General features: G+C 34.7%; 1 protein-coding gene across 1 annotated transcript in view; it reads right to left on the bottom strand.

Annotated features, from left to right (window-relative positions):
- Positions 1-212: 212 nt before the first annotated feature.
- MMP16 (matrix metallopeptidase 16) overlaps positions 213-24,970 on the bottom strand; it is a 165,198-nt gene continuing 140,440 nt past the window's right edge. The window contains exons 7-10 of the mRNA XM_065751879.1: positions 13,729-13,867; positions 7,075-7,225; positions 3,696-3,811; positions 213-907 (exon numbers count right to left, since the gene is read on the bottom strand). Coding sequence (XP_065607951.1) covers positions 573-907; positions 3,696-3,811; positions 7,075-7,225; positions 13,729-13,867 — 741 coding nt within the window. The 3' untranslated portion in view covers positions 213-572. The remainder of the gene's footprint in view (positions 908-3,695; positions 3,812-7,074; positions 7,226-13,728; positions 13,868-24,970) is intronic.

Genomic DNA, 24,970 nt, shown 5'->3' with positions numbered 1-24,970 from the left:
TCCGAACAGTCTGAAGTCCTGCATGCTATCCGGGTCTCCCACCTGACAAAACTGGAAGTAGGAGTATAGGACTTTATCCATTGCAGACAGAAAGCAATCCTCTTTGGAGACAAAGCTGTTTTGGGTCTTCTCACTTTCCTGAAAGTTCCACTGTGAGTTGTTGTGTTTTTCTAAAAAAACTGACTTTCAGCAGAAAATCTTTTCAAAGGGGAGCAGGCCTTAAGGGAAAAATGTAGAAATATTGGAGATCTTGTTTTTTCCTCTTCCTTGCTTAATCCTGATAGTATATTGGGCATTTAAGTGTGCAGAGGAAAGGCCTAAATTGAATGACAAAGAAAGACAAAGGACTGAAGAAACAGCAGATACTGTGTATCATGGAAGTTTCCCAGCTGAGGGAATCACCACTCATGCGCCGGGACAGGCAACCTCCTGGGTTTTAAGGATCAGCTTTGTTTCAGACTGACAGATGCCCGCTCCTAGCTAAGAAACTGCAGAACAGCTCTTGTGTTGAATCTCAAGTTACCACAAACTCCTGTGAGGGAAAGAAAAAAAAAACAAAACAAAACCCTACATCACACCCACTCTTGCATAGAGCGTTTGCAGTACAGTATGTGACGGGGTGTTCCTTTCCTTTTGAACTGGAACACAGTGTAAACCAAGACAAGGAGGCACAAGGCCAGGATGCAGGGAATGACAATAGCTATGGCTTTCACAGTGCTGGCTGTGTTGTCCAGTTTGATAACAATGTCAACATCATCTTGAGGGCTGTGTCGGTCTTTGTCTCGATCTGTTGGTCCATCACAACCCATAAAATCCTTGAGGATGGATCTGGGATAGCCAGGTTCCACTCTAAGCATCTGATTATTGAATTTCCAGTACTCTTTTCCTTTGTAGAAATATGTGAAGCCTGAGGAAGAAATTTGAAGTTATTCACGGTCAAAGCATGTAATCTACACTCAATGACTGAAACTACTATTATCAAATTATTTTATTACTAAAAAGATAAAATACATGAAGAACATATCTAATTCACAGGCCTTTCAAATCTTTCAAAGTTTCATTTCTTTACTATTCTAGAAAATTTGTCATCCTACATCTTTTTATTGAATAAATGGGGATTTTTTCCCCCATTTCCACAAACAATAAAAGAATTCCAGAGAATGTGATCTTTGACAGACTAGGGTCCAAATGGTTTGTTTATTCATTGAAAACCCAGCTGGATCTGAAATGACCTTTGAATTATCCCAAGAACTTCTGGATGAGAAATAAGACTGAAAAAGTTTCTAGCCAGAAACAAGAACAGCCTCAATTCCACTTAGCTTACAGCTGTACTTCAGAAGAAGGAAAGAGGAAAAGCAGCTTTGCTGAGTGAAAATAGTGCATGCAGATTTAAAATTTTTGCACGGAGCTGATATTTGATCATTCAGGTGTAAACCAATGTTATTACCAAACATGCCTAAGTGAAAAAAAAAAAAAAAAAGAAAAAAAAGGTCTCTCTGCCAAAAATCTGTATTGCTTTATTTTTTTGCATAGGTCTGTCAAGAAAGAGACCTTCAGGAATCATGAATTTTCTCCTACTGTTTATAAATGAAATGCAAACAGCTGGATTAGTTATATCTAGACAAATTTGAGAGCTGAGCAATCACCAACAACATGAAGTTTAAAAGAGTGAATGCCAGATTCTGCACTTGGAATCCTGGCATATGGACTGGGTGCGAGATGCTGGAGATTTGGGGGTCTTGGTTGACAGAAAGTTGAACATGAGTCAGCAGTATGCCCAGGCAGCCAGGACAGCAAACCATATCCTGGGTTGCAGTTTTGAGCACCGTAGTACAAAAAACAAAACTATTAGAGAATGTTCAAAGAAGGGCTATAAGGATGGCGAATAGTTAAGAGGGGAAGAAGGTGTTTGAGGAGCAGCTGAAGTCTCTTGGTTTGTTCAGCCCAGAGAAGAGGAGGCTGAGGGGAGATCTCATCATGTCTTGCAGCTTCCTCATGATGGGGAGTGGAGGGGAAGGCACTGGTCTCTTTCTGGTGACCACGGATATAACCTGATGAAATAGCATGGATCTGCAACAGGGGAGGTTTGGGCTGGATTTCAGGAAAAGGTTCTTCACAGAAAAAGTGGTCAGGCACTAGAACAGCCTCCCCAGGGTGGAGGTCATGGTACCAAGCTTCCTGGAGTTGAATCAATATCTGAACACTGCTCTCAGACATGGTCTGATTTGCTGCCTGCCCTGTGTGCAGTCAGGAGTCGAACTCAATAGTCATAATGGGTCTCTTCCTACTCAGGATATTCTATGATTCTATGATTCCATAATTTTCATTCACAAAGTGAAACACATACTTGAGCTCAATACAGAAACCTTATTATGTAGAATCTAATCAAAATGAGAAAAAAAAATATATAAATACATATATGCATACATACAATTACATAATTTCCTTTTGAACATAGATCTTTAGAAATATGCTTAAAAAGTAATTGAGAGAAGAGAGCAGAGGTTATATCCATTATGTTTTGTGTGTATACATATTTGTGCTCATTTCCAAATATACATATATACATTTACAAGCATTTAGTTATGGAGTGTAATATATGCAGAATATTATCAAGGCTGACCTACTTTCCAACAAAATTAGAATAAGACAAATGAAACCAACACATAAGAAACTGTAGTCTAGCCAAAATACTGGAATCCAGAAATGATTCAGGATAAAACAAGGACAAAATAAGGAAGCAATTAGACATACTTCTGGAAAAAAAAAAATCCATAGCACAGTATCCAATCAAGTTAGAGATTAAAATAGTAGAGTGAAGAGGTCCATACAATTAAATATTTTTATCCACTTATTAAAATGAAATTAAAATAATATGACAATACATATGTGTGCTGTCTGCACGAGTTAACCAGAAGAAACTCAAAACTTACTAATAAATCATAAATGGCATGCAACTTTTCCCAACAGTGATAAGTAATGACAAAAGCTTATTTTTATTCCTGAAAAAGAGATCTATATTCTATACTACTCAGGGCTATCTCAGCACCCTGCCATCACACTCTGGGTAGCACTGAATTCTCATAAGATGGAAAAAATTCTGTTCATTTGGAAGAATGGACAACTGAGATTCTAGATTCCTGTATGTGATGATCCATTTTGATCTAGGAAATAATATTCCATACTAACATCCTAATGATTTGCATTTCTGTATTGTGAGTTTAAAACATCTTTTATTTAAATAAATTTGTAAGGGTATTTCTGTTCAGATAAAGATCTTTCTTCCCTGTTCTAGTTGTTTAGAACGAGGGTAGTAGCTTCTAACCTACTACAGCCAACACCTTGTCAATGAAAAGAGGGATATTCTGTGGTTAGAAAACTCATTCTAAGAGATCATTTAATTCCACAGAGAACAAATAATTAAGTGAATTAGGACAGACAAAAGCAAACAAATAAGAATGGAAATTAATGTCTACTACACTAAATAGGAAAGATTTTTCCCCTTTACTGTGTTAAAAGGTACATGCAAACATAGCTTTTTTCACAAGAGCAAGTTCTACAGCAGGATGTATTTCTTCTATTCATAATTCAAAAATACCTCCACTGCTTAACATAAATAATCAATCACTCCTTCACTACAGTATCTTACATAAAAGTTGTTAGCAAATTATTAAAACAAAAATGTGTTTGCATACCGTTTTCTTTGTGGACAAAGGCTCCCTGAGGAGATTCTGGGATACCTTTCCAAATTGTGATTGGTTTGGGATAACCAGGGTCCATGGATCTCATTTCTTCGCTGTACCTCCAATACCTGTTTTATTTTTTTTTAACAGAACAAGAAAAAAAAGGGAATTTATAACATAGCAGATAAGTAACATAGTTTACTCAGTGCATATTTTTTTACTTCTAACACACACTGTATTCAGTAGCCACAAATGGGAACATTTATTTCTTTTCTTTGAAGATGCTACCAAATAACAGAGAAAGTTATTTTTTGCCAACTTTGCCAAGATAACTGTTAGCTGAAGTTCATGTTATGCTGAAGAAAAAGATTTTTGTGCTTTGACATCTACATTAATGTGAGTTGCATTTAATAGTCACAGCAATTCTGATACCTAGGATTCTGCAAAGTGAAACAGAGTGGTGCAACACATATTAAAAAAGCCCAGTATATTTGAAATAACATTTTAATCACAAAACTGCCAGCATGCTAAACTTTACACCCTATGAATATGCATTCATATTTTATTATCATATTATCATTAAATAGATATGATTAAAAATAAAAGAGTTTTTTTGAATCTTTGTCTGCCAGATTTTCTCCAGTTTAAAAAGCCTCAGAATGCAAATTCTAGGTATTCTAAACTTGGGAGAAGTATTTACAATTGTTATTTTGCTTGCAGATAATGTTGATACTTTCTTTATCCTTAAGCAGCTGTCTGAATTGCTGCTTGGTTATAAAAAATATCACACTGCTTCTCAAGCATCTCTGTGTATTTTGATATATTTTGTTTGAATTCACTAACTTAGAGCACCCTAAATTTTACTGGAGATTTATATTTCTACATTCATCTTTACTCATGTGAAAAATCATCTATAAAGGCAGCTACACTTCATTTCAGGTCATCCAAAAACCAAAAAGTTTAACTCCAGCATTGACAATTTGCTCACTGTTAAATCTTTAGCCTTTTCCTAATTTGAATCATTTCACTTTCGTTTTTAGAAATAGTTGTTATGATATTTCCTGATATATTCAAGAGTTCTTAAATGGATGATATTTTATCCTTGTGAAAGTACTTCATTCATCTCTTGATCTGCTTTTGGAAAAACACAATGGACTGAACTCTCTGTCTCTACCTGTAGGGCATTTCTCCAGCTTTAAAATTCCAATTAAATTAAAGTCTGGCAGGTCTGGTAGGTTATACAAAGAACTATTGGTACTTAATTCTTACCTTCTACTGCATACATTATTTTATAGCCTGATCTCTTAATATAGTTGCATGTGCACCAATAACATTTAGAAAATATTTGCTAAAATGTGTTTTTTTCCTGTATTTACTTTTCTCTGTTTACTTAACAATACTCTGAACTGCAAGATGAGTAAGCTTTATGAATGAACAAATATTCAGTTAAAAGTGCAAAAAGTAGACAGGTATAAACAAAGCCATGTGTCAAGAAGTGCAGCAAGGCTGTTATCATCTTGTTCTGCATTACTCACTCTAAAGGCAGGAATAAGAGGGTAAAATGTTATTCAGTATTTTTTTGTCCTCCCGTTTGCTTTCACAAAATTATTTGGAAGAATTCTCTAAAGTGTTTTAATGGATCATTTCAAATCATAACAATGATCAACGTGTGAGTTAGTTTAGTCTTACAAGCATAATCATAGCATTTACTATTTGAACTTCTGTATCTTCTTTGTTTTTCCATTTAACAGTTAATATTTGATGTTTGATATTCTATTGGTCTGTTTCTTTCTCTAATCTTTGTCTATCTTCTTCTCTGAAGCTCTTTTAGAAAAGATTACTATCAAAACAAGTATACATGTTCCTGAGTTATATAAGAAACATCCTTATTTTGATTATGGCATAATGTTTTGGTTCCCTTCAGTTCCTACCTCCTGCCACTACTCAGTTACATTTATGCTGTACATTTTTCAGGATCAGACCATCCCTATTGTAGATGTATACTACTAAAACCAACAGAATTACATTCCTATTATAAAAAAAAAAATGCAATCTAAACTATACACATTGAGAAGCTCACTGGAACATGGGTTTATTCTCACAATATCACAATCAATATCTTGTAACAGATCAATTATCTTTTCAAATTTCATGTTCTTCAATCTTCTTACATATATAAAGCATTTTTATCCTGCCAAGTTTTACTGTGCTTGTTAGCTCTCAGTAGAAATCTTCTTTGTCGACAGATGCTTTTTTTTTCTAAAAGTTAATTTAGTCTTCTGTTATTACCAGCAGTATTTTAAGAAAGTGTTTGTGTATGAGAACACAAAAGGATGCTGATGAGTGAAGTACAGGTCATGTAAGATTCCTACTGCACATTACCTACCAGAAGCATGGAGGTGGAAAACTTATCTGAAAATGAACTTGTGTTAAAAATATTACAAATCTTCTCAACAAGAGGAAGAACATTATACAGATGTCTTTATTCACCTTGAAAAGAGCTGTTTCAAACAATACCTATTTTTCAAACATCACACATTTTTATTTTGTTGTCTACCTTCTTTACCATGAGTGTTGGAGAACTTTTTTGTTTTCTTAAATAGCTTCAACAATACAGTTGGTTGTGGCACTCTGTATTGCAGTATTACAGTACTGGTAAAAGATGATTGAGTGTAATGTGCAAAACATATCCTATATGTATGTTAAATTAATTAATTGAGAGATACAATAATACTGTTAATGTCTCAGAATTTTAAGCACTATGCAACAATAACAGAAGCAATAGCACTTTAAAAAATAATACTACAAACATGAAATTAATTAATAAAGTTATTATATGTTATTTTTGAGTATTCTGAATACATTAATTAACAAATATTGTAGCACATTAACTATGGGTAAAATCCATCATTCAAATGGCATTTAGGCCTCCAAAAACTATTAAGTTCTCTTGATGTTTCTATAAAGCAGAAAAATATTCTTTCCCTTATTTTTAAAGATAGGGAAATGAAGACATATAAGTCACTATTGAAAGTTACTGTTTCAGGACTCCGATTTTGCCATGATTTACCAATTATCTTGCACTCTAAGTGTAAGACAGTTTCATTACCTGGAGTATTTAAGTTTGAATTTGCCACAATTCTGATTTGCCTGTTGACTTCTAAATCATAATTTTCTATTAGAAAGAGACACCTCATTCCAACATGCTAACATTAATATAGGATATAAGAAATGTGAAAATAGTATAGTCCTCAATGCAAGAGGGATTAACTCCATCCACAGAAAACACTGAGCTGTTCAAATGGCTTGACATTTTTTGAGAAATAGTGTAAAAGATTGTTGCTTTGTTGATATCCACCAAACTGCTTCCTTGAAAAATTCCTATACCAACCTATCTCCTTTGAAGAAGTAGGTTTTTCCAACGTCTTCCCACCAAATTGCAGAATCAATACCATGGGAAGGAATTCCGCTTCCAAGAGTTATCAAGTCATGAGGATACCCTGGCTGGAGAGTAGTGTCCTTGAAAACCCAGAACTTGTTACCTGTACAAAAGCATATACATACACATACATATATAGATGTTAGTCCTCAGAACTCACGGTATTGAATTGTATACATTCTGAAGAAAGACTCCCATATGGCTATGGAGATTCTGCTAACCACACTGAAATGAAAAATGCTAGATCACTGCAGGTAATACAAAATAAAATGCATCGTACAGAGACTTTGTATTTACAGAACATCTTTTATTCAAGTGGACCAAATAGTATTTTAATACCATCTATATATGAATCAAACTCAGACTGCTCTGTGAAGAGTGACATAGTATATTTACAGTAATACTATGTGATAGATTTGTTTCATGAGGTAAGTATTTAAGACAAAACGAGAGAAGAAAGCAAACAAATAGAAATTCTTATTCTTATATAGACCATATTCTATTGAGTAATAATTACTTATGCATAATGTACAGGCTATTTCTGAAATAACTGAAGATGTAACAGTTTTTTTTCATGTCATATATTCACATTAATAACCTTAGTATGGCCTAAAGACTGCAGGCTGAGGTTCCCAGAGGTGACAATACATGCTTCTGAAATGAACAAAGGGTTGCCTTTAGTACAGCAGTGCTCAGCTGTTGAATTCCTACTGTTGCAGTTACTAGTTTGATATGTTGTTTATATATGGGCATGCACTTCTATAAAAGCAGAATTTGCAACAGTATTTTTTAGAAGTGGATCCAATGTACCTGTTTTTGGAGAGTATACTTCCTGTCCTTTCTTCTGACTGGACAGCTTGACTCACCAGCCCACAATTCCAGTTTGTTCTAGCTTCCTAGCCAAGTTCATCTTTCTCACTGTACATTTCCATGACTCATACCACTCACTTCATGGTTTCATATTGTAAGCCTTTAACCAAACATTATCTCTAATAACTCTGCTGTCTTCCAGATTCTTTCCTAGGTCTTTTCAACATGCTGTACCTCATGATCTATTTCCGCAACCATCTTTTCACTTTTACATTTTTGCTTCCTTCTAATTATTTTTCAAAATCTACTTTCACCCGTGTCTTTTAGTAAAGACTTTTCTTTCAAACATAGATATTTTGGGTTGAAAAAAGGCAATAAAGAACCTCACATCCAGGCTGGATGGGGCTTTGAGCAATAGGATCAGTGGTATTAAATATGAGTTTAAGGGGATTTTTTTTAATCTCCCTGTTTGTACTGTAGTGATTTAAAGCACGCTTTCATTTTATCACAGTTTTAATTAGGAGAGGAGATATAGTTTCAGGCCCTTACATGCTGGGTTTCCAGAGTCAATTTTTTATCAGCTTGTTTACAGCTCCTTTTCACCCACTTCCAAGCACAGACACTACAGTTTGCTCAACAGATTCATTTTCTCTCCCAGATTCAAAGAAGCCATTTGAAGTACTGAAAATAAGAGACACAGAGATCTAAGAACAGACATGGAAAGCTAAGATCCATGTTGACCTGGAATTAAAGCCTGTGCTAATGTGACATTTATCTTAATTGAGATTCCCTTAAAAATTCACTTAAAGGTGATGATGATGATGGCAATCTTCAGGCTTCCACTGTTCCTAAACTCATGTGGTTTATCATTCTCCTAGTTCAGATAACTGGACACAGAAGTCTTCAGATGCTAATGGCAGTTGCAAACACTACAATAAGAGAAGTCATATGTTTTGGATCTTACTAGTTGGTACTTACAGAGTGAACAACAGATGGCATCCAGTGAATGATACTGAGCCAGCTCATTTCTGCTTCAGAAGATCATTCAAAATGACAGCTGTTGCACAGCATTGGGAGGCATATGCTGTGATGTATGTAATGCCATTACCTTTCCCCGTGTTTCACAAGTAAAGCCAATTGTTAGGAACTGATCATTATCAGCCATATCCAACAAGTCAAACTCAGCTGTTAACAAGATCATATCATAGCAAAACAAACATCGGTTGAATACACACCATTATAAGTGACAGCACTACTGAGTGAGGTATCTATTACATATTAAGATATACTGGAGTAGGATAAGGCCAAAAAAAAAGCAGGTATAGATTTGAGAACACAAGACTTAAGTGAGAAATTAAATCCTTCACTTAATGTCTTATATGGAAGTAAATTCTTTTTGGATAAATAGAAAAAATATAAATCTAGCCATACAAAATACCACATAAAAATGGAGACAGTAGGGCATTGAGAGCTTTAACATTAGTGGGCAAGGCTTCTATTGATTCTATCTATAGGAAATTGTATTTAACATTTACATAGGAGTATATGTTTAGTCTGCTACAACTGCGTTGATTGTTAAAGGGAAGGTCTGTGTATAAGAAATCCAAATGGTCCATCTAGCTGCTAGCTTTTACTTTTTTTTTTTCTTGTGTGGAGGTTTTTTTGTTGTTGTTGTTTGTTTTTCTTTTTTCTCTTTTTAGCTTCCGTCCCTCTGCTGGTGGAAAATGAGTGGCTGCTGATCAGATAAAACTTTCAAAGTCTCTGTGAGAATGAGAGGGATTCAAACTCTGAACCAGATATTAGAATGAGCTGAAATTAACTGCAAAAAAGATGCTTGACTATAATGAAAATTAGCTCCTTTTATTTCTAAATTATATTTTTGTATTTTAAAATGTACTATAAATAAATGTTTAAATTAGTATGCTTTCATTTAGCTCACATGGCACTTCCACAAGTGAATAGTCAATGCATTTCATTAATTGTGATTATAATGGAAATAAAGAAGATATGATGAAAATAAAGTAATCATAGTTTCATCCATAAAAAAAGCAAATGCCTGGTTAGAGTCTTACACTACATCCTAAGCAGAAATTAACACTGTATTTATTCAACAAACTTTTATTTTATTTTATTTTTTTAAGGTCTGGTTGGTAGGTTTGTTATTCTCACAGACCTTAATAAAGCACCACATGTTTCATGAATTCTTGCCAACCTTTAGAATGTTTCATCTTTCTGTACTTATTCCTTAATGTAAGATGGAATTTAACAACAAGCAGAATGGTAAGGTCACAAGCTGAGAATGAAGAAAGGGATAAAATAGTCAAAATGTCTTACTTTTTTCAATAATGCTTTGTTAGGTATCATAACTGTAGGGAAACAACTGAGAAAAATGAACTGTGACTGCAGTTATTTGAAGTTTCTCAGCATCTATCTTTGACATTCTGAAAGAAATACTAGAAATAAGGGCTATCTGCATTGCAATGTATCTCTTAAAATATCAAATATTTAACTCCAGGCAGTCTCCAGACTGTATAACTATCTACTGACAACTACAAATAATTGTGCAGATTTTAGAAACTATATTAATTCATTTTTAAAATCCCAATGCTAAATGGTTGTGCTCCAAGGTTATCAGCATCAAGACTCTTGTTCTTGGTATATGAGATTATGATATATTCATAGTGCAAGACTTGTGTGGGATACAGTTCGTAACCTCAGCAGATGCTATGAGTCAAATTCCCAAAGCTTTTATGGCTTCTGTTTGTCTGAAACCAGGTAGAATTTAAACATCTGATTCTGGAAAGCTTTTCTCCAGTCACCCTTGCTTTTAACTTTGGTCTCGCAAACCAGGATCAAGCATCGTCTTATTAATATCCTCCAACTATGACTCTTGATTCCCTTTTTCTTATACTCTTTTTCCAAATTCTTCTCTGTTACCACTCTGCTCTGTGATCTGACAATATAGTAAGTCTATCTTTCGACATAAAATTGACAAGTAGTGAGATAAGTGCAGTTGAAAGTTATGATGGTGGCATTGGTACAATGAGTTTTACAGCAGCATTTCTATTGCTCCATTTGGTTTACCATAACATTCAACAGTGCAGATGGCTTGACAATTTCATTTTAAGCACCATATAAATTCCCACAGGTACACAAAATAGATTTTACTATTCATATTTCCTCTATTAAAAAGAAAAAAAGAGTATCATTCTGGTGCCATTTTCTTATTAGCATTCAGCATGGACACTAGTAGTGAATAGTAACAAGAATGTAAACAGCTGCTTTTTATAAGCAGCCATCCACCAGATTGCTCTGTACTTTATGAGCATTATGAGTCATAAGGAGGCAGGCCAAGTATCATAAGCCACCCAAATTGAGCAAGTATCACTTTATAGCTTTGCACTACAAGCATCCTACTGAAATTTTATGATCTTTTCCCTTGTATAAACAAATATTAATTAAAAAAAAAAGAATATGGAATTAGTTGAAATGGTAATGTGCAAAAAAATATTTTAAACCAGGACAATTTCAAAGCCAAATAAGACATTTGATCCAATAGCCTTCAACTTGATTCAGCTATATGTTCTGTAGACATCTGACACATTATGTGTGATCTAAGAGGCTCCTCAAATATTCTCAGAAGAGTAATGCTAAGCACATTTAAACATACTGATAGATTTTTATTAGGACAAGTATGGAAGAACTACATTTCTCATAGCAAAAAATATAAACTACAAAGTTGCTTCAAAGAATCATAAATAAATATTCCATCTTAAGCTGTCATCCAAGATTACTGGCATATGGCTCATATTTTACAACATAGTTCCCATTGTAAAAAGTTATCCCAAATATTTTTATATCTGCATTGTATTGTATTTCTAGTAGTATAAAAAAGTAATGAAGATTTAAACCTGTTTTATCATTTAAATCAACTATTTCACTGGAAAAAAAAAGGAAGGGACTCCAAACAAAAGCAAGCTGAGAAATCCAGGTATATGATATCATTGCACAAAATCAGCTGCTCTGAACACAAAGAACATAATCTGAGGATAAGCAAGGGAGAAAAGAACATAATTTTGTGACTTATACAAACATAATACTGTTGTTTCTGCTTGCTTTAATTAATCTTGATTACTTGATCTCCCAGGTTAAAAAAAAAATTCCTCTTAGCCTCTCCTGTAGTCTTGTAAACTTATGATATTACATATAATAGATTCAATCAATTCCTCTAAGGCCTAACATGAGTCAGCCAGCATTGGGTGAAGATTTAAATAATGACAGAACAAATTTTGATGTCTGGAAAGGAAATGAAAGGAAAGCAGGTCTAACACTGTGCTTGATAATTTCTGTCTGAAGTTCAGGCAGTGGATCCCACAATTATTGAAGAAGAGTTCTGGCATGCACAGGATGGTTCCTTTGTTCTGCATTAAAATGATAAGCCAAAGTATATACAGAATGATCCCTCCATCCTTTCATGACCCACTGTTGCAAATAATTGAGCAGCAGGAATGCAATTTTGAGGTACCTTCGTAATGATTCCTGAGCTTTTTAACTTCCCAGAATGTATGACATGAAATCTATTTTATGGTAACAGAAGTAAAAGTTTATATTGTTTTGATGTAATGTAGATAGAAATATCCTATGTGGAATGCAATTTATCTTACAGTTCATACAAAAAGCCTACAACTTCATAGAATCATAGAACAGTATGAGTTGAAAGGGACCTCAAGGATCATCAAGTTCAAACCCCCTGTGGCAGGTAGGGTTGCAACTGCTAGATCAAGTACAAGATCAGATTGCCCAGGGCCCATCCAACCTGGCCTTGAACACTTCCATTTTCCTATTAACAGAACATAAGATTAATTTTCACTGTACTGCTTTATGCTACTTTTGCATATTATTAAGTATTTTCCATTTAGTATTCCAAAGGTGATAACCTTTCCATACTGAATGAAATATTACTTCTATCTTCCTGTTCAAGATTCTGCTTGAAAAATTGATTCATTTCCAACATTACAATTTAGAAACAAATATGCTTCTATCTTTCTCTAGTGGGTTAAGTGAATCACTCACAACCCAAATAAATGGATTGAAGTTTCTCATTTCTTCTTTTAAAGCATTACCTTATGAAACATATTTTATATGGGTTTTCACACTTCTATTGCTAACATATAGGATGATTTCTCAGGAAATCTGAATTAGAATATTTTAATGATCCATTGATGCTTGGATTGAAACTTTTATGAAAATACTAATGATACGTCTATGAAAAAAATAATTTTTAATCAATTCATTTCCCACCTGAAAATCTTAGCATCATAGTTCTCATATTAATAAATACAATGTACTATACAGTAAGATATATATAAATCAGATAATATTTAAAAATACAAATATCATTTGTTATAAGAAAGAGTAGAAAAGAGAATTACATGAGAATACGTAGCACTGTGTTCATTCTTGATTCTGATCCACATTTTCCCCAAAAAAAGATTGCATAGGATACAAATTCATATGATTCATAGGATCCAAAGTAGTCCAAAAAAGGATCACTGCATTGTGATGTGATGCATTTATACTTTCAAATTTCTAGAGCATATATCAGAGTAAAAACATCTGATACTTTGAAGGGTAACCATAAATTAAAGCTGAGTTGACGGAATGGAAAAACATAACTCATCTATTTGTCAGTTAGCTACGAATTTACAACATAACTTACAAACCATTAGTAAAAATAAGTAACTATATTCCAAAAATCAGCTCTGCTAGTATTATACAAATTCTGACTTTTCTTACCTTTAAAGAAGACAAAATTCCCCTCACTGTTTTCATAAACTGCATCAATGCTGGGAGGCAGCCCTCTCCAGAAGTAGGTAATCTGCATGGGATATCCATCCATCACCCTGTTGTTTCTGACTCGCCAAAACCATTGATCCTGGAAAACAAACACTTATCACTTATTATGATTTGAGGCACAGATGCATATGCTGACGTCCTTGAAATAAGGAACAGTCTATCTTAGCATTTTTAGTGCAGGATCTTCTGGTGTTCACCTAACTTTATTTGTCTTTGCATCCATGCCTCCTCTCACTCTAAATGTGCCAACACTACTTTTTCCCTGAGGTTAGAATAAGCTGCCCACTTGAACTGTGTGTGTGGAGCAGATAACCTTTAGCAGAATGCACAGTGTACTGTGCAAGATGATTTAATCTTCTAATCATCATTCCAGTAAGAGGCCCAACTTAACATTTGAAGACTGACTACAAGTGCTTTTGAACTGAGCTGTATGTATGTGTGTGATAAATTAACTCTGCAAGCCATTTCAAGTGGTTGCTAACACTGCAATGTCCATAAATATACCTATAACGTTAGTATGAGATCCCCATAAGAGCTAAACTTTGATGGCAGTTTTACTGTAGTGAAGATTTGCAGTCTTTACATGCAAAAAGTTTAATATTATAGCCAACGATAGGTGTTAAATCCAGCATCCAAGCAAATCACAGAATCATAGAATGGTTTGGGTTAGAAGAGACCTTTAAGATCATCTGGTTTTAACTCCCCTGATACAGACAGAGACATCTCTCTCTAAACCAGGTTGCTCAAAACCCCATCTTTTTTATGTTGTTGACACTTGAAATGGTTTCTCCCTGTGGGATAGGTATGCTATTGCATTAGGTGAGAATCATATGGAAGGTGCCTTTTTAACTAATAAAATGTTCAGTTGTGAAATTAATATGTAATGCATTAGGTGGGCATTGATAAAGACATCACTGCTTTAAGAGCTGAAGTGGTACAACAAAAAGTTCCTGTTGACAACAGATGGTCTAGTCAAATATTTAACTTTTTACATAAATTTTCACATTTTTACAGTATTATCATTATATAAAAATGAATAAAGCCCCTTACATGATAAAATGATATCCTGAAAGATATCTGTCACCAGTGTTTTACACCTTCTGTATGGATCAACTTGATAAACAAAAGAGATCTGTGCACTTGTGGGAACTGGCACAGGTTAGAGCAGGCACATCCAACCTATAACCCATGGACCACACGCTGCCCTGGACATCAAGCAACAGGACCTCAAAAGATTGTAAACTTCTTAGATTACTATGTGATTTTGGGGATATTTTTCTTGATTTGACTGTGTGTAGCAACAGCAAGGACAGTGTAGGACATAACAGAACGCTGTGGAGAAGACAGTGCAGTGCAGAGGCTCTGCCTCCTGCATCCACCACTTACAATCAGTTGCACCACATGGGGGCAATCTAAAATTTGCTAACCCAATCATGCAAAAAGGAGTTTTACAGATTAGTCACATTACACCTACATTTATTCACTTTTCTCTGAATTTGTAAATTTGATGAGTTATGTATCGGTAACTATTTTTTTTTTCATATGAAAGTAACATAGTAAGTTAAACATTTTACAATAAAATCTAAAGCATGGATAAAAGTAAAGAACAAGCTAAAAAGGTATATATTAAAATATAAATAAAAATATCCCTCCATTCACAAACACATCTTTATATCATTGCTTTCCAGCAGTATGTTTGTTTGTGAACAATTATTTTCAAGGAGGAAGCACAGAAGAGTAAAACTAGATCAAAAATCTCTGAGGAGCAACTGAAGAAGTCACTAAGAATTGCAACCACTTAAATCAAACCAAACACTGATGTACTAGTTTCACAAAAAGAAGGTCAAATTCAATTGGTTTTATGTTTCTGTTGCCCTCTTTTTTATGCTTTCATTTAAAATATATATTAAAAGTAACATTTGTTATACATTAACTGTATTATATACTTTATATCTGGCTCGACAAATTCTCTTCATTCAGCAAGGCCCAGGCAAGTCAAAAAGTTTGGACAACAATGGCTTAGAAAGAATATTAATATTTTACAGGAGCAGGCTTATGAAGAACTAAATTCATCACCTTTCCTAAGCTGAGTTCAAAACCCTCTTTAATAGTTCATCAGGAAGGCCTCATTGAAATGTTTTCTGAATGCTAGAAGAGCTGAGAACTTCTGTTATTTTGTATTCAAGTATGGAAATAAGAGAAGAAGGCTTTGGAAAATTAAAATTGGGAAATATTCTCAAAACAGATAATTTAGAAGTACATTCTTACTGAAACAGTGATAAATGCTTGAAATGGATTTTTAGGTCAGATTTTTGAGGCACCATCAATCCAGTCACGACTTGGAAAGAAATGACAGAACAGCAAGTCTTAATAGGCCAAACAGTTCTTTGTCCTCTCCAAATTTCTATAAACATCTGACTCAGATTCTCTACAACCAGTTGTTAAATTAAAAAAAAAAATAACAGACAAACAAGTACCAAGCTGCAGTGAGTCCAAAATCCATTCTTTCTGGTATCAGTTACTATCATGGTTCACTAGGCCTGCATCTTCTGTCCTGAGTCATCATCAAATTGACAGACAAGAAAACAAAAGCAGAAAACATGCAATGACACCTCTCTGATACATTCACCCAGTCACCCATCACTTGTGGTTCAGAAGAACCCTAAACCAAAGGTGTTAATTTAGGAATTAATAGTAATTTACTTTTATGGAGTCATTTCTAAACAAATGCAGACTTAGAGCATATGCAAGTATCTGAAGAACTGTTTATAACAGCCGACAGTGAGAAGAGATACAAGCAATTAGCAGAAGTCACAGCCACTCATCGGTGTTCAGCCTTGATTTACCTTCTTTCATTTTCTGTTATCACCAACAATAGCAGCCCTTTGTAAGATCTAATTCAGGATATTTGTCCTTCTATTTGCTTTCAGGAAACTTTTCTACAATTTGTTACATCTAGCAAATATTAAGCAGAAATATTCTATGGCTTGAAATAAGATCCTTGTATGCTACTACTTTCAATGTCTAAATGCTCCGTTCTGAAACATAATTTGAAAATAACATCCCAAGCCCTCCCTTCTGATGTGCATTAGTATAAATTTCTTGACTTCAGGAAATTCAATGGAGTAGTACCAGCATTACCAAAGAATCTGTGCCACTGACCTTCCTGAATTCCTATAGTATATTTCCCTTGTCCTTAAATTGTACTAACCCAGCTTTACAGTCTTCCAAGAAATGAACAATGAAAGATTTTCACAGAAATAGAATTTTGGAAGGGTATAATTTTAGTATTTTTATATTCTTACATAAATAGGCAGAAGCAATTACATTATTTGCCAATAAATGTATTTTCAGAGATAGGCAGACTGAGAAGATAGAACAAGTATCTGGAAATGTCTGAAAACAAGGACTGGAAGTTTGGATTACTTAAAAGAATGGGCAAGGTAGGTGCTGGTGAACAATGACAGAATAATTTGTTTATGTAAATTGAATTTTCCTGGATGAATTTTATATGAACTTAACAGACCTAACAATTTTAGACTGCCAGAGTTCAAATTCTGGAACTCAATTTGAGGAATTCTGTGGCAGTAAAACATGCCAAGGATCTTTCTGAGGTATCAAATAGGAAGGCTCTGTTTATAGAAAGAATGAAAAATTTCAGCACATATGACAAAATTTACTTAATTTCTCCTTGACAAACTTATATTTGCTAGCAATTTTATCATCTGCATTCTCATAGACAGATACAAGCACTGGAAAATGTATTTACAATGAAATTTGGCTATTAACTGAAATTGGAAAGAGGCATAGTCATAAAGAAAGCTTATTCACTCCAAGAATTCACTCATTCACACTCAAAGTAAATAGTCTGAAACTATTTCCCTGACAAAACACATATCAGCATATTTGCTTATATTGAATAAACACAGTTTTGTCTCTTTTGAAAAATACTGTGCATTGAAAAACTGTTTCTTTCCACTATATTGGTTTAATGTACTTCTAATCACTCTATTTCCTCAAAACACATTCACTCCTGCAGACAGCTTGAACTTATGATTTGTCACATGCACTACAATTCCAAGCCTAGAAATCACATAGATTGAGTGTATAACTTTTAGTGTCATTTCTTGCTGGCTAGCAAATGCTTTTTTTTGTAAGCATCTGTAGCTAACCAATAGCTCCAAATACCTGAATCATCCCTGGCAGCTGGGATATTGAGTAATAATAAATCATTACATGTTATAACCATAGGCATACTAAGTCAATTAAACTAAATATAAGATTATTCCCAGTTCAAAAAGCATGAACTGTAACAAACAAACAAAAAAAAAAATCAAAATTGAGTTGAAAAGAGCAACATACCTAAGAATGAAAAAACGGGTATTGAGTAAGGACAGCCTGCGAGCTACTTCAGAAATACTACTATGTACAAAGAGTAATAGCTGAATGAAAAAGCAGGAACAGTCACTCAGACTGACTGTGACAAAATCTTTTAGAGGAAACAAACTGAACAGAGGTTGTATATAAATCACTCTGAGATATGAGTAAAAAAAATCTACATTATTTTTCTGATACAGATTTAGCTTAGTCATTAGATGAAGGGATTAAATCTAGTAGCTTGTGTGTGGTAACATCAAAAATCTTAAAAGCATTTCCTTGTGGAAAATCTTGAATGGAAGACTGTATTATAGCCAAAAAAATCTGGCTCATAAGACTACATAACACAATAAACAAACATGCTTTTCAGTTATGATCACTGAGCTCTTCATATTTGATTCTATGAACTCTTTTAGAAAGTTTTCTAAATCAAAGAATTTGATGTAGCTTTTATTTTATTTCCTTTTCACTATTAAACTTTGCTGCCATTTCATTTTTTTTAAATGCACTTTTAAATCTGTATTCCTGTCATAATAGTTTCCATACCATTCTCTGGTATTTATTCTCATTATTCTCACGTAAACATTTTCATGTTTCTCAAGGGATGAAAATGATGGTAAGAGAATTAAAAACCATCTCCAGACATCACAATTAATCTATAAACAATCAAACTAGTAGAGTTTTTAGGACAGAATTAATGGATATATTTTTTTTCTCTCAGCATGCCGTTTTCTCTTTCACCTCTGGACCAATAACTATCACCAAAAGTAAAACATTAATGTGCTGCAAAATCTCTAGAGCTCTGCTCTTTACTTTACACTTAATGAACTCCACCTACAATTTTGCAATGACATGCAACACCTCAATCCTGACTCCAAGGCTTAACAACCCTCACTAAAATATAGAACTGCTCAATGTGATGCACATTCTAAAAATTTTGGAGTTAGAAAATGAAGAAAAATTGGAAACCTTTTTTGTGATAACTTTCATAACTACTTGGAAATGAAAATTATGTTGCCTTTAAGAAGGAATTAGGTCTTGTGCTGGTTTTAAAGAGAATATGAAAACTTGTTGTAGGTATACAAGGAAAGAAAAGATGTGATGTTATATATATAATTCTGTTAAGGGTATTCCACTGTCAAAAGATGTAATGAGAAGCAAAAGTGAAAAATGGAGTATCTACAACCACTAGAGAAAGAAGTTGTTTTCCTATGGCTACGTTGCTCAGGGATCATTGCTAGGCCAATTTAATTTTCTGCAGAAAGGCAAATAGATGTAATACTTCTGCCCTAAATCAATGTTAATTAAATGCTGAATTCCAATTAATTCTGTAGGTTAATACTATTGACAAAATACATGAAGGTTTCAGCCTGGGTCATGCCTTTTCCCATAAGCCACCTCTCATCATATGCAAATGCAAGCCTTTGTCAATAGAAGATCAAAAATTCCCAGAAGCTATGCAAAGCTGGAGAGGCAAACTGAAAAAATCAGACAAATGTGCCTCGTAAGTTTTTCCCATCTGAGCACTGCAAAAACAGCACATGGTAAATAATGAACTATGATCTTTAGTGATTTTAAATTATTCTCTGACAGAGAAAGAATGTCATATACAAAGAAACACAGAGAATAAAGCCTTCAAAGACTATATTCCAAACAAGTGTGATATAGGGGAGAATGAAGGTCCACTACTACACACGTACATGAGAGTATTTCAAAATTTCATGAATTTTGTTGATTGTTTTTATTTATTATATCAAAGTAATTATAAATTAGAAATATCCTTTTGAAAATATTGATCTAATTTCAAAAGCCACTTTTTCACATCTACTTCGTCAGTTCATCTGAATTTTACCAGGAGATTCCAATGATGGGGCAGATAACAGAGTTTGCTACCTGGCCCGCAACACTGGATTTAAAGGCTTTGTTCCTATTTATTTGGGGGATTTTCACTATTTCTTTCATAGTATCCATTTTCAACATTCCAAGTTTGAAATTTATAGCATTTAACTTAAAAAAACAAATGCACATAATATGAAAAAAATAAGAAAATGCTTTGAGTATTTTTCTTCAAAAATATATTAATGGAGCAGAAGAGTTACAGTATAAGGAATTTAAAAACTATATATATATATATATATTAGCTTTAAGAATAAGTATAGACATTATTATTATTATTACTATTTTAATCCCTACAGAATTTGCAAAGAAATGTACAGATTAGCCCTACTTCAGTTCCTACTTAATTACACAGAAGAAAACAATTGGTTCTAGTGACACTGGAATCAGACATTAAATGGATGTGACCAATTTAGCCCATCTTAGGAAACAATTAACTAAATGGGTTATTTTATACACAGACTGAATACTTCAGCTCATCTTCTTAAGCTGATTCACTTTAAGAACAAACAAGGCTCCTTTAAAACTACTGTTATCTGCCATAAATATTGTTATGGACTGTTATCCAGACTCTAACAGATGAATACATAATGAGTTGAATATTTGAACTAGTAAAACCAATTCATCTCTCCTAATGAGTATGTGACAACAGCATGAGTACATAATGGGGTGAAAATGTACTCTAAGAAACCACTGTGAGAATTCAGAAACGTGTTAGCTTTGCTCAGAAAGATCTCAGCCTTTCCTATGATGAGATCCTGCACTTTATAGTGGACATGAGACCAACTCAAGAGTTGCAAAATCAGTATCAGATACATTTCTCATTCTGATGCTTCACTACATTTGCAAGTAAGGAATATAATTCCTTGATACAACTTGTTAACTACTGCTAACTCCCATCACTAATTAGCTAATGAGACACTGAAGCACTCCCCTGCTCAATTTACAGCCATTGTTTGTAATGAACAACCCCCTTTTCTTAACAGTATGTCTATCTAACCAACATCAGGATGAAAAGAACTGCCTATGACTCAGAGTGGAAGGTACTGGTACACTCATGAATTTGTTGTTTGCAGGAAGTGCTACATGTCACCTCACTTGAAGTGTTTGATTTCAAGTAAACCACTGACATGAAATCTTCACTGGTGTAAATACATTTTCAAGCATAAAATGTATGGAATGATTTTAGCTAGGAAATCTTTTCTAAGAAGTAGCAAATACATTTTTCTAGTATCTCTTATGTGTTTTTGTATGTAAATGACAATGTAAGGTAACGACAAATATTTATTCCGAGTGTCTTAGTTTCATCTGGGAAGAAATTTTTTCTTAACAGTGTCTGGTATGATTCCAAGCTTTTTGTTCTTTGAGAAAAACAATGTTGATAACAGACCAGTGTTCATAGTTGCTTATAAGTAGTGTTCTACAGAGCCAAGGCCATTCTCAGAGAAAGGCCCAAGGAGTTGGGAGGGAATAGAATGAGGACAGCTTACTTAGATTGGCCAAAGGGATATTCCATGACAATTGAAATCAAGCGGAAGGAGTTTTAAGTAGGGTAGGAGTTCATCTCACTCTCTTCTGCTGCTTGAGGCCTACCTAGGCATCAGTTAGAGGGTGGTGAGCAATCACTTGTGCGTCCTTTGTTATACACACACACACACATACATACATTTATCATAACTATTTTCTTTTTCTCTTAGTAAATAGTTTAATCTCAACTCACACGTTATTTTTTATTTATTTATTCCTGATTCTCTCCCTTGTCCAATTGAAAAGGGCAGGATGAGTGAATGACTTTGTGGTGCTCAGTCACCTGCCAGATTAAACCACAACGCCGGGTCAAAAATGCGCTCTGTTTATGTCGAAATCTGCTTTCGTGGCTTCATCTTCCGAGGAACCTTCAGATTGAATACTCTCTTTCACTCATTTGAGTTATATTCAAAACCATTTCTCAGCCATTCTCATGCTGAAATCTCTTGGTATACTTTTTTAAAAAAGAGGTCCAATGGCTAGAGTTCAAGGATTAGAGACTAAAATATGCTAATTCACATTCTGAATGAGTTAAAAGACAGCAGCACTCTGTATATACTTTGGAAAACTGTTAGTCAAAAAAAAGAAAGCTTTTTTTCCCCCTTACTTTTTAGTATGCAGGATAAATCTCCTTCATGGACGCTAAATAAAATTGCAATCTGCACTCCTGTTCATCCAACGTCTGCTACTGGTTTATGCACCAGAAAGATTGGATATAATAAAAGTAGCTACAACTGAAGCTGAAGCAAAAATATAATTAAATTTTAAAGTAAGGTCGATTTAGCCAAAACATTGGTAAAACCTCTGAAACCTCTCCTGATTTTATGCAGTAAGTTCAATAAAATACCAACAGCAGCATCTCAGTTTTCCCATTTCTAGTGCTGAACAATGCTATATCCAAGACACGTACTTTCTCCTCTATTTTATAATTTATGTTGAATTTCTCATTTTATCTAAAGGCTTCCTCTTTCAGTTTCTCTAATGAATATTCTGGCTGTTTGCACTGGGTGTCAGTGCCAGGTGCTGGCAGCAGGGGCTGCAGGGATACTCCATGAAGAGAGACCAGGGCTACACCATGTCGTTCACAGCCCATTCCAGCCAATTTCAGTCAGCTCCAATGGTCTCAGTGTGGGGCACAGCTAAGCCTGACAGTCAAGTTGATGGCATCTGGGAAAACATGTTTAAGAAAGGGTAAAAACTCTACATCGGCAAAACTAGGGAACTAACACAGAACTAGGGAAAAAACACATAACAGTCTTGTGAATACGTAGGAGTTTAAAGCAAACCAAGCCAGATCAGACCAGAGCAAGCCAAATCAAACCAAACCAAACCAAAACCACAAAATAAACCTAAAGAAAAACTTCCTGTGCAACGGTCAAAAGTGAAAACTGATGAAACTGACATTTGGCTGTGACTATTTAAGTGTATAAAAAAGTCAAAGATACATCTGTTGTGCAGCCAAGTCTCCCTGTGATATATCTAGCCAGTTTTACCCATGCTATGTACTTAAAGATGTTCTCTAATCAACTTTTTATTTTTTTTCCTTAGAATAACAAGAAATAGTTATTTCTACATGTAGGCATCTCTATTAAATTCTCCGAAAGACCAGGTGGAAGATTAGGTAGAAGAATCATTTGTTCATCTCCTGTTCACATCCTTCACTTGTAACTACATTGCGTGGCATATACATTTCTTTAATTCTAATAGTGGTAGGACAAGAAGTTCATTTGTTTTAGAGCAAATTGTACAAAACTGAAGTATTCTTTAAGGTAGCCCTCTACATTAGAAAAGGTGTAATTCTTCTATTTTCTACATTATGGTAACTCTGAAATGGTCAATATGAATCCAGATACATTGTGTATTTCCCTCAATATTCCCATGTACACATACATATATATATAAGAAAATAAACTCTTTAATGTAGATCTTGTGATTTAAAAGTGCCCAAAGAGGCCATTAAAGTACTTGTTTGTATGTTTGACTGTTAACAAAACAGCCTTGGCATTGCTCACACAGAAATTATGGAAAAACAACTTTTTTAAACGAATATAGTGAACATAGATTATTTTCAGAGACATCCATAACCATGATTATAGGTTACTTTTGAAAGAGATATCTTCACATGAACTTTGACTCTTCCCTGTCTGTACGCAGGTGAGTATATTAACTAACTGCAGTAATAACTAAAATAATTTCTAAGTTTATTTCTCAAACTTAACGACTTCTGTTGCCCCTGTCATTGCAGATGAATGCAGCTTTATTATTATCATTATTATAATATCTTCTTTACATTCAGTTTTGGGCCCCTCACTACAAGGACATTGAGGCCCTGGAGCGTGTTCAGAGAAGGGCAACAAAACTGGTGAGGGGTCTGGAGCACAAGTCTTATGAGGAGCGGCTGAGGGAGCTGGGATTGTTCAGTCTGGAGAAGAGGAGGCTCAGAGGAGACCTTATTGCACTCTACCACTTCCTGAAGGGGGGTTGTGGTGAGGAGGGGGTGGGCCTCTTCTCCCTGATAAATAATGACAGGACGAGAGGGAATGGCCACAAGTTGCACCGGGGAAGATTTAGATTAGACCTGAGGAAGCATTTTTTCTCAGAAAGAGTGGTCAGGCACTGGAATGGCCTGCCTAGGGAGGTGGTTGAGGCACCATCCCTAGCGCTGTTCAAGAAGCGTTTAGATGAGGTGCTAAGGGATTTGATTTAGTAGTTGGGTAGGGATAGGAGGATGGTTGGACTAGATGATCTTGTAGGTCCTTTCCAACCTAATGAACCTATGAACCTATGAACCTATGAACCAAACTAACAAATTTACACTACTCCGTATCAACAATTTCATTCTAAATGTGGCATCTCTTAATACTGCTACTAGTATTTGCTATTCACTTAAGAACACTTTGGTACATATTCACAGAACCACAGAATCATAGGAGTTGGAAAAGACCTCTGGAGATTGTGTCCAATTTCCCTGCTAGAATAGGTTGCCTACAGTAGGTTGCACAGGAAAGTGTCCAGCCAGGTTTTTGAATATCTTCAGAGAAAATGACTATACAATCTCTCTGGACAGCTTGTGCCAGTGCTCTGTCACCGTCACAATAAAGAATTTCTTTCTCATGTTCAAATGGAACATTGCTTCTTGTTCTGTCACTAGGCCCCACTGAAAAAAGCCTCACCCTGGCCCCTTGACATGCACCCTTTAGATATTTTAAGCATTGAGAAGATCACTTCTATGTCTTCTGCAGGATGACCTGTCTCAGGGCTCAGTCATTCCTCATAAAGGAGATGCTCCAAGCTCCTAAGCATCTCTTGTCCTGATTTCAGCTGGGACAGGGTTGATCTTCATGTCTGGTATGCTGCTATGTTTTGGCTTTGGAAGAAAAAC

This window comes from Cyrtonyx montezumae, unplaced genomic scaffold (genome assembly GCF_038088225.1).
Source record: "Cyrtonyx montezumae isolate F1298 unplaced genomic scaffold, pur_monq_1.0 scaffold_8, whole genome shotgun sequence".
NCBI lineage: Eukaryota > Metazoa > Chordata > Aves > Galliformes > Odontophoridae > Cyrtonyx > Cyrtonyx montezumae.
Note: the sequence above shows the minus strand (reverse complement) of the source record. Positions and strands in the feature narration are given on the sequence as shown.